The 14,269-nt window shown below is 40.2% G+C and overlaps 2 protein-coding genes across 10 annotated transcripts in view; one reads left to right on the top strand and one right to left on the bottom strand.

The window, feature by feature from the left end:
* LOC135459289 (elongin BC and Polycomb repressive complex 2-associated protein-like) overlaps window positions 1-6,863 on the bottom strand; it is a 68,211-nt gene extending 61,348 nt beyond the window's left edge. For 3 of the 4 annotated variants that reach the window (XM_064735114.1, XM_064735115.1, XM_064735116.1), the window contains exons 1-2: window positions 5,882-6,863; window positions 2,380-2,611 (exon numbers count right to left, since the gene is read on the bottom strand). In XM_064735114.1, the coding sequence (XP_064591184.1) occupies window positions 2,512-2,611; window positions 5,882-6,672 (891 nt within the window). In that variant the 5' untranslated portion in view covers window positions 6,673-6,863 and the 3' untranslated portion in view covers window positions 2,380-2,511. The remainder of the gene's footprint in view (window positions 1-2,379; window positions 2,612-5,881) is intronic. The other variant, XM_064735117.1, reaches the window with a different exon arrangement.
* Window positions 5,891-14,269, top strand: part of PAM (peptidylglycine alpha-amidating monooxygenase) — a 195,300-nt gene continuing 186,921 nt past the window's right edge. For all 6 annotated transcript variants that reach the window (XM_064735113.1, XM_064735112.1, XM_064735110.1 and 3 more), the window contains exon 1: window positions 5,891-6,028. The gene's annotated coding sequence lies outside the window, so the exon portion shown is untranslated. The remainder of the gene's footprint in view (window positions 6,029-14,269) is intronic.

Genomic DNA, 14,269 nt, shown 5'->3' with positions numbered 1-14,269 from the left:
GTTTCCTGAAACCAGGCCGCCTGCCTTGTATCAGAAGGCAACAGAGTATGACAGAGTACTGTATTTCCAGCAGAACTGTACTTCCAATGAAGATTTTTCACTAAGTGAAAATCACTACTGTTGATTGCACTATCAGCAAGCACTAATTTCAGCTAAACTCCATTTGCTGAAGTAGAGGCCAAATGTAACAGTAACCCTTCCACCTGGATCAAGAGCAGGAACCTACTATAACAAACATCAGAGGTAAACACAGGATCTCTATTTCCTGGTAATTAAATTCAGACAGCTGGCTTTTAGAAACATGGAATGTGGTTTTCACTGTGTCCTAGCAGAGGTTAAAAATGTGTAAAAAGGCTGTCTTAAGTGCCTCATTTGCTATATCCTGTGACTGCAAAAAAGAGAAAAGTATACAACTACTAGTATATATAATATTAGGCTCCCATGCTGCAGTTCTACCCCAATATACAATACAGCAGTATTCCTCTATCCTCTGAGATGTTTGAAAATTAAAATTGAAATAAATGGAACACTTTTTAATATTGCTCGTTGATATACTCTCAAGTGAAAAAGGTTAATTAATAATGAGTTAATTTGTACTACAGTCATGGTAATTTGTTGCTGCCTGAATAACTGCTAGTAAAGCCCAGGGTAAGGTAGCAAAAAGGGCCTTTGCATGGTATCCACAGATGTTTAATTCAGCTGTGAGGTGAGATGCTCTGAGTCCCCAGGCATACTTATGGGGAGATTCAAGTTTTCTCCTTCACAAGTGGCAGGAGCTGACCCTGGTCTCGGGACAGTACAAAGATAAGGACCAATTGGGGATTAAGAAAGGAGTGGCTAGGGGACATAGGAATCCCTTCCCTTCCCTTCCCTTCCCTTCCCTTCCCTTCCCTTCCCTCCCTCCCTCCCTCCCCTTCCCTTCCTCCCTCCCCTTCCCTTCCTTCCTCCCCCTCCCTTCCTTCCTCCCTTCCCTTCCTTCCTTCCCTTCCCTTCCCTTCCCTTCCCGGAACCTTCCCTTCCCGGAACCTTCCCTTCCCGGAACCTTCCCTTCCCTTCCCGGAACCTTCCCTTCCCTTTTCTTCTTTTCCTTCCTATTTCCTTCTTTTCCTTCTTTTCTTTAACTGAGGGATCATGAGAAAAGTGTCTGTGTCAAAACCACGTGCTATAGGTAGCCATATTCTGCGTTAAACAACTTTCCAAGTGACTTCCTACCTGGATAAAATCACAATAGCATCACTTGAGCAGATAGAAACTTCAGACATACCATTCTTTGATCAGAAGACAGATACTACCAAAGTGTTTTACTGAACCTCTACTTCACTATCAACTTCTGAATGTAAGAAAAGTAGCATAGTAGCAGTATTCATCCACATGCATTTTTCCCGCCCACTACTTGCTCCCATAAGATCCAAAAGGCCTGCCTAAGCACAAATATTTGTTCTACTGATCAACTTGCACCATTCTAATTTAGTAGGACCGTAGTCTCAGTCTCTGCTTAATACAATTAGGTAAGAATGAAGAATGGAAATCCACTGTTTTCCTACTCCAAATTCTTAGGAGACAATCTAAGGATGGAATGCAAGTTCTAATTCAATTCAGCATTTTTGCAAGTCTTTTGTTATTACCACAGACATCTGATTTTTTTTTTCTCACAACAAACAAGCAAACAAATAAAAGATAAGTACAGGAAAAATCCCAACCCTTCAGAGATACCTATGTAGATATCCCAAAGACAAAAGGACAAGAGTAAGATTATTTAAAAACACAGAAAAAGCCATAAGAGAAATACAGACAATTTCCCAAGGACAGTTGAGGTATCACATTCAAATTAATGACAACTGGATTACCTGCATTGAGGCACCAGTGATCACTTGTATGGAGATTCAAAGGACAGCAGCACACAAATAGAAGACAGAGATACAACAATAAACATTTTCTGTTCTGAAACAACTAGAAACCATTTTCAGTGGTATGCAAAATATGGCATCACTTTAGGTAAGATGCTGTTATGAATAAATTTGTCTTCAATGACAAATTAACTGACATTAATTATTGTTTTATTAATTAAGCACTTAATTAATAAACTTAATTAATTAAGAGGTAGAGATGAAAATCCTTTACACATGGGAAAGGTATCAAATAAACATCAGCGACTCAAAAGTGACCCAAACCTCATCTGCAGTCTGCAGAGACCATTTACTGCACGAGAGTTGAAGTTTTGCTAAGGATGCAAGCTTGCATAACTGGATTTATTGCACTTTTCCATTCACCTCGTTCACCTGGAAAAAATTAATCCTTCAATATAAAGGTATTTGTTTTGTGTATTTTTGCTTTATATGAAGGTATGTAAAGTACTTTAACGACAACTGTGTTACATACCTTTATAATACATATCTCTTCCACTGTGACTCTTTTGTTACATTGAAATTTATCTTGGTGCTAGAAAAAAACCTAGGAAATAGCGATGAGTAAAACTGCAGCCTGAAGGAGATCATGGGCTGATTTCAATTATCAAAGGAGCTGTTCAAAGGCTTTCATCCTTTTTGCTGCCAGCATGCTGCTCCATTTGCAAAGTAAAATCTCCATGCAGCTCTCGAGTGTATGACGCAGTCTGTACTTTCACATATGCAAGAGAATAAAGAGAAAGTTTGTATCTTTTTTTTCCTAAAAACAAAACAAAACAAAATCCAAAAAAACATGGTAAAAGGAAATTAAGTATCTGTGGCAAAAATAGAGTAAATTGTGCTCAAAGCTAAGAGCTCAGAGCATGGAATCAATTTACCTGTCTAAAATACTTCATCAAGATATATGATACTGACCTTTATAATTTAATATTTACTATTGTTGCTTGCCAGGAACAATATCATTTTGTTATGGAAGTATAAGTAAGAAGACTGTATGACTCAAAAGGGTTTTGCACAAATTGGAAGAACATTTTCTCACAGATCTATAAATGGCAGGTAGTGATGGTTCAGTAGCATGGCTCAGGCATGGATAATGAAAAATTTCAAGTTAAGTTTGCCACAATGCAAAAGCTTAGGATATTATGTATATTCCTGTATACAAGAAAGCCAGAATATTTTACCATGAAATTACAACCACAGACCAATTTTATCTTTTTATGTAATTTTTATGTCCAAGGTCTAAAATTAATTGTTTTAGCACGTACCTAATCTTAAAATTCAAGTCCTTGCTGAATTTGTACCTAACGCAGATGAAAAGACTGGCAAAAGTAGATATCCAGTCATGCAAGATGAGAAATAGCTTTTCAATTCAGTGAAGTCAGTCTTACAGGAAATCTAGTACTTTACAGAATATGAGGCTTGTGTTTTTTATTTTTCAGTGCTTCACACTAGGAGGTAACAGCATAAGCCACAGAATAAAGTTAAAGAGTTATTTTGTTTTTCTACATTAGAAATTTTCAAATTCAAAGAACAGGACACTGTAAGCCAAGTCTCAGATTTCATAAAGAGACAAAAATTAAGCATCACATTTTATTGTATTCATTTTTATTGCCTTTGTGAAGTGATATGAAAACAGCTCTCGGACTAATGAAAGCAGTATGAGCAGATTGAGGAAAATTCAGTAGAATGATATAGAGAGCCATTAAACATGAAGTCTAAGGTAGACTGTCTTATGTTAACCATAAATAAAACTAGTAGATTTGATAGGTTCTATTCAAGTTAACAACTTTGATACAAAGGTAGTCATAAAAAGCTGAAATTTTAATTAATTAAAATTAAGAAAATAATAAATTAAGAAAAATTTAAAATTTTTCTAATTTTGAAGAAAAAGCTTTTAAAATTCAGAAAGAAAACTTTAAAGCCTCTTAGTAGGCCTCAAAGCTAGTCTCTTTCGCAGTCTCTTTTCAAAGAGTTAATAATATATCTTTTCAACGCTTTTCTCTTTTTCTTTTTTTCCCCCCAAATTCTTTGATTCCCTTTACTACTACCTGTAAGCAAAATATTCCACACTTAGAAAAAGGACTGAATTCATAGGCCCCTAGCTCTGTCATAAAAGAAAACCTTCTAATTCATGGAACATTCCCATGCTAAGCTAATGACTATTTTGAGCTCCTCCAAATTCTTGTCCATGCTTTCCTTTGCAAAGATTACTTTGAGAATATATTAATCTACACCAACTAAAGAATTTACGTAAGAGCAGCTAGCATGGGAAACGCTTCTAGAACAGAATGTAGCCCCTCGTTAGAGACTGCAAAGCTGCACCCTTCATTAATGCCATATAGAGCTTAAGGTGGGGGCAAGCCTTTGGGTTGCTCTTGCCTCAGCAACAGGTATTTATTGATTTGTTATTTCACAAAGCACCATGTGCTTTGTTCAGGGCAAGTCCTGGAATCCTTAGATCAGGCCTTTGCACCTACAATGTTCATTTTCATGAGCCAGATCAATAATGTAAGGGAAGTCTTTAAGGGAAGCCCTAGAATCCTTAGACTAGGCCTTTGCAGCTACAGTGTTCATTTTCATGAGCCAGTCTATAATGTAAGGCACAAACTTTGATGACAGCTTGATGTGACAAAGAACTCTACCAAAAAATGGTGGTGTGACTCTACAAATCAGTTGAAACCAGTAAGTCACCATTTCTGTTCAAAGAGCTTAATATTTCTTGTCATCAAATACTGAAAGCATCTTTGGGAGACATTAATCACTAATTGCTTGCTATGTCCTATAGTCCCACAGAAGCAGATTTCCACCTTCTGAAGAAAAAGAACCAATTAAGACCAAGCCAGAACTCTACTGATGCACTTTAACTTTAAAAATATTAATAAACTTTCAAAGAATTAATTTGTGTTGCATTTTCCATTTTATATGAATGAGGCAAATGCTCCTTCTTCATAACAGATCCACCCTTTTTAGAAATACTGAAACATCCATCACAAATCCAATTACCCAGATTTGTTGTCATAACAAAGTTGGCAGATCTACTCAGAAAAAAAAGCTATTCTTTTAGTCTGAGGGTGTCAGATATAATTAAAAAAAAAAAAATTTGTATTTTTAAGGAGCATTAGGACAGTCCTGTTTGATAAATGAATACTTCATCACAATGCCCCTGAAAAACAGTACAGATTTGGGCCCTAATTCTTCCATTTTACCTATGCAGGTAAGCCTCTCAAAGGTCTCCTGCACAAACCTGCTCAGCAAGGGATATTGAATAGGGCTCCCATGCAGCAACTATGTGTAGTTGAGATACAGCTCATTGTAACACATGCCCAAGCTTCAGCTCGCTATGTTATGTTACGAATTTCACTGAAAACACGGTTTCATTAAAGCACACTGAAGCTCTCGACAAGCTTACAACCACAATCGGCACCCTCGCCTTGGATCCTTTGTTATCAGGATCTGCCTTGTGCCATGCCCAGCACCCATCCCTCGGAGGATACCATGCCGTGGCTCCCCGCTGTCCCGAGCTGGTGTTGCCACCCGCCCCTACACCCCGCAGAGAAGCCCGGAGAGCTTCCCCTCAATTCGCTGACCACCGCTTGCAACCCCGCAGCCACAGCCTTTCCTCTCCCGGCACTAAGGGCCTTCATCCGCCGGGACTGAGCGCACACCAGCCCGTTCCTGCCCGAGGGCAGTCAGAAGGGCACGGGGCGCTTTTTTTCCCTCCCTGCGGGCTCTCAAGGACCCCTCCAAGTGGACACCGAACCCGTTTCGTGCGGACTCCAGACCCTCCCCTGTGACCCCAGCCCCATTACTGAGAACACCGAATACCCTGAGGACTTCAGGCCTTCCCGTGCAAACCCCAGCCTCTCTCCTGTGACCACAGACCCACTGGGCCCCGCGCCCAGCCCGACCCGGCGCGGATCAGGGCACAGCGGGCCCGGACAGCGCCTCCCAGCGGCCTAGCCCGGCGCAGCCCTTACCGGGCAGACGTGAGCGCCGCCGCATCCCCCGCGCCGGGGCGGGGCGGTCCCGGGGCGGGGCAGGAAGGGGGGGTCGCGGCGGCAGACCCCGGTGTCGGTGGCGCTGCTGGCAGCGGTTGGGAGTCAGCGGTGTGGCGCCTTCCTCCCGTGAGTTCCACCTGCGCCGCGTTCGCTCGGGCACGAGGGCTGCGGGGAGGGGAGAAGCAAAGAGTACTTTGAGTTGCGGTGATTTTCCCGAGCTCCGCGGCGGTGCCAGTGCCGCGCCTTGGCCAGACACTCGCCCGGCCGCGCTCGGCGCTGCCTCTGCGTGGGCACACATGCGGCGGCGGCGCCGCTCCCCTGCGCGCTGCAAGAGCCGCGGCGCCTCCCGCGGATGCCTCGGGGAGGGTTCCAGGACGCCCGGAGGCCGCTTCGCGTCGCCGGGGGCCGCGGCCTTGCGGATGCCAAGAGCTGCTGTTTCCTTGTTGGCTGCAGACTGCAGCGGCTGCCCCTCTGGGAGGCGGAGGTTGCCCCATCCGGTCCTCCCTGTCCCCTGCTGAGCACTGCCGCCGCCGCCTGAGAGGGTTGATGCGGCGGAGCCTCCGCTCTCCCCGCCGGGACTTCATGTCCTGTGCAAAGCCGAGGGACGAGCTTCCCCGGGACGGCCGAGGCACGGCGCGCTCCCCGCCGCCAAAGTTTCCCGCGAGGCCCGGCGCAGCCAGCACGAGCCTCCTGCGGGCAGCGAACGGGGCCGTCCCGGGGCCGGTGCCTCCCGCCCGTCTTCGGGTCTGGCTTAAAGGGCCCGGCGGCATGCCGGTGATAGGAACATGGCTGAATGCGGAGAGGCAGAGCCCCTCCGGACTTTGGCGCTGGCCGCTGGCACTGTCATTTCTTCACCTCTGGCTGTTCAACCGTGGCAGTCATGGAAGCATTCAAGTGCTGACATTTTGTTAGTTTCGACTTCCAGCTGTTTAGAGTAGCGTATGGTTCCCAGTAGTCCATGGGAGTGGCCTTTTTGTTTGTATTTTTGTTCGGTGTTTTTTTTTTTTTTTTTTTTTTGGTAAGCCTTCACTCCTCATTCTGTTCCTTTAAAACTCATGTATTAATTTCAGGCATTACTATCAAAATATCAATCAATCGCTTTCTGTATCAATCTCTTATGCTTCGTACATATTTTTAAATGTGCCATGTAACTGAGAACTGCTGTGTGAAGGGGGGGTCCCAGAGCTCTTCAGCTATGGTAAAGCCATGAGCAGTTCTGCGGTTGACTTATGGATTGCAAACACAGAGGTGCTGTCATTGCCAGGTTGGTAGGTTTTACTGTAGGCTGTTGTCACATTGCCTGCTGTATGCTTGCAATGAGTGTTCTTATAGATTGGAGTAAAAATATATATATATCACTGGCACGAATTAGAATCTTTAAGCTACTTAGTAAAGAAAAAATATTTGGCATGGAATTGAAAGTCTTCTTACAAGACCACAGGCGTTTTTAATATCACAAATCTCTGTGATCTGTCACTTAATAGGAATCAGGTGTTTTGTTTCCTTTTTGGTTTGGGGCACTCCTTTTCGGTGTTTGCAGGGATTCTCACATTAGAAACATCGAAAAGAAATGTATAGCTTTCAGAAAACAGCAGTTTAATTCCAAAATTTTAACTGAACTTATTTTTTTTTGAGTACTGATGTGTTGGATTCTTATTTATATTTCTGTTCTGTGCTGTAGATCTGAAATGATGAGTCTGTCTTGTACTGCAAATCTGAATTCAGGAGCTAGTTTTCAGAAATAACTTTGCTGGAAGACTGAGGCTGACTAGTTTGCTGACTAATGCATGCAGAAAAAATGGAAAGTGGGTTGAATTTAGATCTTAGGTACTCAGTTTCCTTGATGTGGTGATCTCACTGTTGGGACAGGTGAAAATGAGATCTAGGTGGTAAGGGCTAGCAAGTAGACAAAAGAAGATACTTCCTTTGACATATGGAGGCAGAGGTCTGCACAAGTCTATGTGCAAACAAGCTTAAAGTAATCTCAAAGATCCAATCCAACATAGAAACCCACTACTTTGATGCTTTATCTGCTTTCTTGTCAAGTGAGAGAGTCTCAGGGCTCCCAAGTGTCCAATAATTCAAGATAGGATTGAATCTGCTTGTTGTGAAGCTTATTTCCTTGCTGATACCACAAAATGGTCAGAAAGGATGTTTTTTCTTGATTCCTTAGAGGTTAATCCAGAGGAACTTTGTTGTAAAATGCATACTTATTGAAGACAATTCTTATTGCATTGCTTCTGTTTTACATGTAGTCATGGCTCAAAAGGTGCCAAGAGGCTGGGATTTGTTCTGAAGTTCTCATTTTATAGCTTGACAGAAGTATTCATGTTGCACACTTAAAAATGATGGAATGCACAGTGCAATTAAGACTGTACTTTAAAGGAATTTCGTAACTTGCCAGGTTTCCATTTAATGTATTTAATTGGATCTGACCATTGCTTGTGATATTTAAGATTAATAAATCTCCTGGGATGTTTATAGTATTACTATCCAAAGTTATAACTACTGCAGACAGAGTATTGAAATGTATCACAAATGAAGCCAAACAAGCTAGAAAAAGTATTCATAGTGTATACTTTTAAAACAATTGCTAGCAATTAGGATTAAATACTTAAAAGAGTAGATTGTACCATATCTACCATATTCTGTTCAGTACTAATAGGCTATACCATGTAAGTTGTTTTGCATCTTGCGAACAAGATAATAGTGATGGCTGATCTGAGCAAATTGTTGCTAGACTGGTTTACCAGCCTGGTCTAGTATGACAATCTGTATAGTCAAAATATCCTGAATAATTTAAAAAATGTCTCTATGTAAGGCATCCAAGTTCAATCTAATGTTAAAGTGGCCGAAAGAAACACTAGACATTCTCTAACTACTGAGAAACCTTTTCTTCATGCTTCAGAGCATGAAGAAAATGCTTCAGAGCCAATCAAATAAATGCAAGGTGTTTTTCAAGGCACAACTAAGTGTTTTACTGCGTTTTTCTCTCTTCTTCCTCCATTTTTTCTCTTATTTTTTTCCTGTCCCACTCCCCTCTTTTTTCTCCTCCCCCTTTATTTTTTTTTGTCCTCTTCTTCCTCTCTCTTTTTTACCTTATTCTTTTCTCTTTTACCTGTCTTTTACTCTTTCTTTCCCCAATACCTTTTTCATTGCCTTCCTCCTCTTCTGTCACCTCCCCCCTTTTCACCTTTCCCCCCTCTGTTTTGCTTTTCCTCAGCACTTTTCACCTTTTTCTCCCCCTTTCACACTTTTTCCCCCTTCTTTTTCTCATCTTTTTTGTTTTTTATCTCCTTTCTAAGGCAGTCATGACATAAAGAATTGAAATGCATAGGGCAACAGAAAGAATTTACAACAGTGAGAATTTACAACATAATCCTGATTGAATAACCCCCTTAATTTCTCTGTGATAAGTGAAGGATTCTCTTTCATTTTTTCTGTCTTGCCTGTACTCAAATTCGGTGTCTTCAGTGGGCCAAAGTAAGGAGGAGAGGGTGTTATTTATAAATTGTTCAGGCATGTTGAATCAACTAAATGCATTTTCCTGCAGAAAGATGTAATTCAATAGATCTCAAATTTTATGGGTTCCTTTATAACTTATATGAAACAAATATTTAAAGGTGAATTTGTGTTAAAGGTATGTGGGAATGCAAGTGTGGAGTGCTTTTGTTATGACAATATTCTGGAAGCATAAAGTAAAATGAAGTAGGATTTTGAGATATAACTTGGGACCATGTGAGCAAAGAACAAGTACTCACAAAAATCGTGTAGGATATATGGGAAGCAAAATTAGTGAGGTTTTTTGAAGCACTGTTTTTCAGGTATGCATCTAAAATGTTGGGGTTTATTATTACTGGTGTTGAGAAACATAAGCTGGGTAGAGATTCTCTTTCAAATCTATGTGAGAATGTGAATGAAATTGAATACTAGCCTCTGAAAGGATACATATAGATTGTATATTGAGAGATGCTAGGAGAATACACACTTTTCCAATTTGTTTAGTAGGTGAAGAACAGGCAGTTTGTTTCTGAGGAAGACACTTAGCAGTCATTAGTTGGAAGAGCTCTGTTGCAGCACTACTCCAAGCCCTCTGAGCACTTTCTATGCATTGTAGAGAAAGGCGTTTTCTTGCTTTCCCACCACCCATCAATGTTTTATTGACAATGAAAATACTCAGCAGAACCCACTATTTTATGCAAAGAAGAAAGTATTGTGTTTTGCAATAAAAAGCAATAAATAATAACCTCGGCTGTTCATACTGCAGTGATCAAGTTCCTGCATTTTAGGCAACAGATGTAACTTAGCAAGTGCTCTGGTTTAAGAAACCAAGGTTCTGCAATAGCCAAACAGAGTGTGTCATCATATGAGAAGAGAGTTTAACTGCAGCAGCTCACAATGGATCACTGCATAGGTGGAAGCATGACTTCTGCTTTTGAACAAATTATTTTCATAAACTTGTATTTGAAATCTATGAGATTTTTGTCATCTTTTCATACTCTTGCTTTTGCAGTCCTGCATTTATGAGGACCAGGACAGATGGCTATCTTGTCAGTAGGATTGCTTGCAGTGACAAGGGAGAAAGGAGTGCTGTTTACAAAATCCTCACTGTGTATTTTGGTTTGTTCTTGCCTGGTAATGATGTTGCATGATCTTTGCTGCATTTTTCTTCCCTTTGGACAAAGAACGCTGAGGGTGGTGTAGAATCATATCCTGTTTATATCCATATCCATGAATGTGATGCGGTCACATATTCCATCACTGCCTCCCAGTTCCACTCCACAGTTATCAATATTCTTTTTTGGATGTTATGGTTCCACTTGGTTGTCTCAGTCCTGTTCTAGTATTTTAGTCTGTGCTGTTGTACATTTGTGGTCCTAGTGTACTAATTTTCTGTAGAAATCCCTACAAAACAATGGTATCTCAAAGGTTTGTCTTTGTAAAATTGTCTGTCTCTGTGTAAGAGTCCCTAATGTGTAGGGTTAATCCAGACTTGAATAAGAAAAAAAAGTAGTTTTCTTGTGATGGTCATATGTTGCAAGTGACTTGCTTTCAGTCTTCTGTGTTGTATATGCCTCAAGTTTTCATACTTCAACAAAAAGGGGATTATTAGTCATTCATACTTGGCAACAAAAAGGGATTATGATGAAATGAATTTATATTGAATGTAAGGTTTGTGTTTTTTCTTTTTTTTTTTTTTTTCAGAGCACAGGACCAGGTTAACACTAGAGAGCCACTACAAAACTACAGAAAATTTGTTTTGCTCTTACGCCTTCCACCCACATATAAAAATGGAGGGGGGGGTGTTAGCTGCATTTGCTTTCTGTTGCAGATCTCTAAGTAATGTCCTTCAACCCATTTGATAATACAATTACTGATCTTAAAAATTAGGGCCTACAGCATACCCTTTCTGGCTTGTTTCAATAATGTCAATCTAATTTTCAATCAAAATTATTCACAGTCTTCATATATATTCATTGTTCTTGTTTAGTATCATTCAGTAGCTTAATTCCTAATTTGTTCTCTGTATATACTTCTGTGTAGAGAAGAGTCATGTTTACTTTTAGACTTCATGTTGTTGGGCTGAAAAGTCCAGATTGTCTTTGTGTCATTACATACTGGGAAAACTAAGAGTTTATTGGGCTCAACTTGGAAAAGAGAAGGCTGAATGTGACCTCGCTGCAGACTGCAGCTTCCCCAAAGGAGGAAGTGAAGCGGATGATACAGATCTGCTCTCTCTGGGGAACAGTGATAGGATGCAAGGAAGAGGAATGGAGCTGAATCAGAGGAAGTTCAGATATATAAATACAGGGCTATATTTATGAAACAGTTAATGAAATTAGCACTTGAAACCTTGTTTTAATTGTCTTTGTTTAACCATTCATGTTGAGTTGTTTTGGTGGGGTTTTTTTACATCTTCTAATCCACTTTTCTCACTTTAACAATCTCCCATGTTGTAGTATGGATAAAAAAATAGTTTATCTCCCCACCTCTGACCAGCTCCACTGCATTTTCTTTTGTCTTGGGGAATGATCTTTTGTTTAGTTGAAGAAAGATATTATAATTTGCTAAGATAATGCATGTATATATTTTTCTGCCGCTCTATTTCTAATTTCTCTCTGTTTCTAATTATTTTTTACCTCAGAATCTATTCAATTTTCTTTTTGCTTTGCTTCAGTTTAAATAAAGCATCCTTATTGAAACTAGGGTGAATTAATATACTTGAAAATAACAGTAGGTCCATGGTATGTTTCTAAACCATGGGATGCTGGTCAGCCTTGACGTCTTAGAAGGCTGTCTGATACTTCCCACAGTAAATTTCTGTGGTCTACAGGCTGTAACATTGGCAAGTTACTGAATATTGGTTTTGAAGTCTTCCAGTTGAAAGTTGGTGTTGTTTTGCTATGAAGACAATAAAAGGAGTGCAAGCAGAGACTAGAAGGAAATATAAAGAGAAGTAGGTGAACTGGGAAGGAGGGGAAGAGTTGCACTGAAGGTGAGTTTGTGGGAGCAAATGGGGCTCAGTCTCTGCAAAGAAATGTGTCTGCAGATACCATTGGGACCATGACCTGGTAGGAGAAGGAGAAACTCTGTGAACTCTCTGGCTGGGCTGACAAGAATCTGGATCAAGGGAAGAAAACTGGAATAGAAGATCAGTTTATATGAGCAAGGGACTGAAAAACTGAAGTGAAAGACTGTAAAGGTTGAAAATCAGGCTAATGTGAAGTGAGGTGGAAGAGAAGATCAAAGACTGGAATGGGTCATGCAACTAGCCCATATCACAGTAAATGTATTACTTCTCATGTCTAGCATATTTAAAGGATTACATTAGTAATTATTGAGAATAGTCAAATGCTTTGTTCTGTGAGATTCATTAACATGCATCAGCGTAACTGGTATGCAATTACGCTTACCTTCTTAATCCTCGTCTTTTCAGGAAGCCATAGCCTTTTCTTTTAGAAGCACATACCCATCTGTCATTTGTGGTTCCTCCCTCTGTCCCTTCCCAGCTGAGTTAACAGTTTGTGAAACTGCACCTTTACATCTTTTCAGGTACTGAAGGTGGTTGTAGTTGCGTGTTTTATCAAGAATAACAACAATGTTTATTGCTTTGTGACTGTTCCAGGGTGTCAGTGATTATTTTGCTTTACAAGTCAGCTTGCTTTAGTAGAGTTCTCCCTGAACCTCACTCATGTGCCCTAAAGCAGGAGTGAAGAAAAGGAATTTCAAAACAGATCAAGTCAGCCTTGCCTGCTTACAGCAGTCCACTTAAAGGGAGGTGGGAAAGCTAGTGTTTGTTTTAATTCTGTTGCAGCTCTGTTGCAGACTTCTATGCTATATTTTTTAGTTTTCCATTAATTATTTATATTCAGATTGGTTAAATTCAGTTGGTTTTAATTCCTTTTGTGAGCATGTTGTACCCTGACCTCAAATTAAGGAGATGGATTTTATGGTAATAAGCATTCCAATCTCATTATGGAAGAGATTAAGGATTTATGCTGGATTTGAAAGCATCCATTTTATCCTGACCTGAAATACTCACTGCTTTCTTCTTGTTTACTGTTGTTTGTATTGAGACAATGTCAATGTATTTTAATCACCATTTTATGAATGTTAATTTAGTGTACTCCTTTCAGAAGTTAATTTGCTGTGCTGTCTAGTTTGGAGAACCTAGCTGTTCTTATAAAAGCTGCTAGTATATAACATAGTTTTTATTACACACGACAGTTACTAGAATGTTAATTAAACAGTGATTTCGAGTTTTGTTTATTTTCAACTAAAAAAAGGTATTTTTGTCTTTTCTTTGACTGTCTCACCCAGCTTTCTGCCTGTGAGATTAATATAGGATCACAGAGTGGTTGAGGTGCCAGGGAGCTTTTGGAAATGATGTAATGTAACTCCATCCTCAGTTAAATAGGACCAGCTATATCAGGTTTCATATGACTGTGTTCACTCATGTTTTGATTACTTCTATGGATGGAGAGTCCACAACTCCTCTTGGCAACCTTTTCTCATGCTTGACCACTCTTATAATGAACGAGTGTACTCGTTTTTGCGTGTAGAATTTCTTGTGATTCAATTTATCCCTGTTGACTCTTTTCTAGTCAGTGTGCACTGCTGAAAGTCTGACATGCTTTCATCCCATGTTGAACAATCTTTTGTTTACATGTATTGATTAGGTTTTGCCCCACCTTAAGCAGGGCTTCTCTTCAGGCTGTAAGCAGTCCCATCTCTCCTTATATAACAAATGCTGTCATCTTTGCATCCTGTGTTTGGTCTTGTGTCATGGACATATTTTATGAAAATCCTTTTGCTAGGATTTTTTCTCCTGAGAAGCTGGGAGACCTCAGAAACGAAATGTAAACA

Source organism: Zonotrichia leucophrys, chromosome Z, assembly GCF_028769735.1.
Source record: "Zonotrichia leucophrys gambelii isolate GWCS_2022_RI chromosome Z, RI_Zleu_2.0, whole genome shotgun sequence".
In the NCBI taxonomy this organism is placed as follows: domain Eukaryota; kingdom Metazoa; phylum Chordata; class Aves; order Passeriformes; family Passerellidae; genus Zonotrichia; species Zonotrichia leucophrys.
This window is presented reverse-complemented; position numbering and strand designations above follow the sequence as displayed.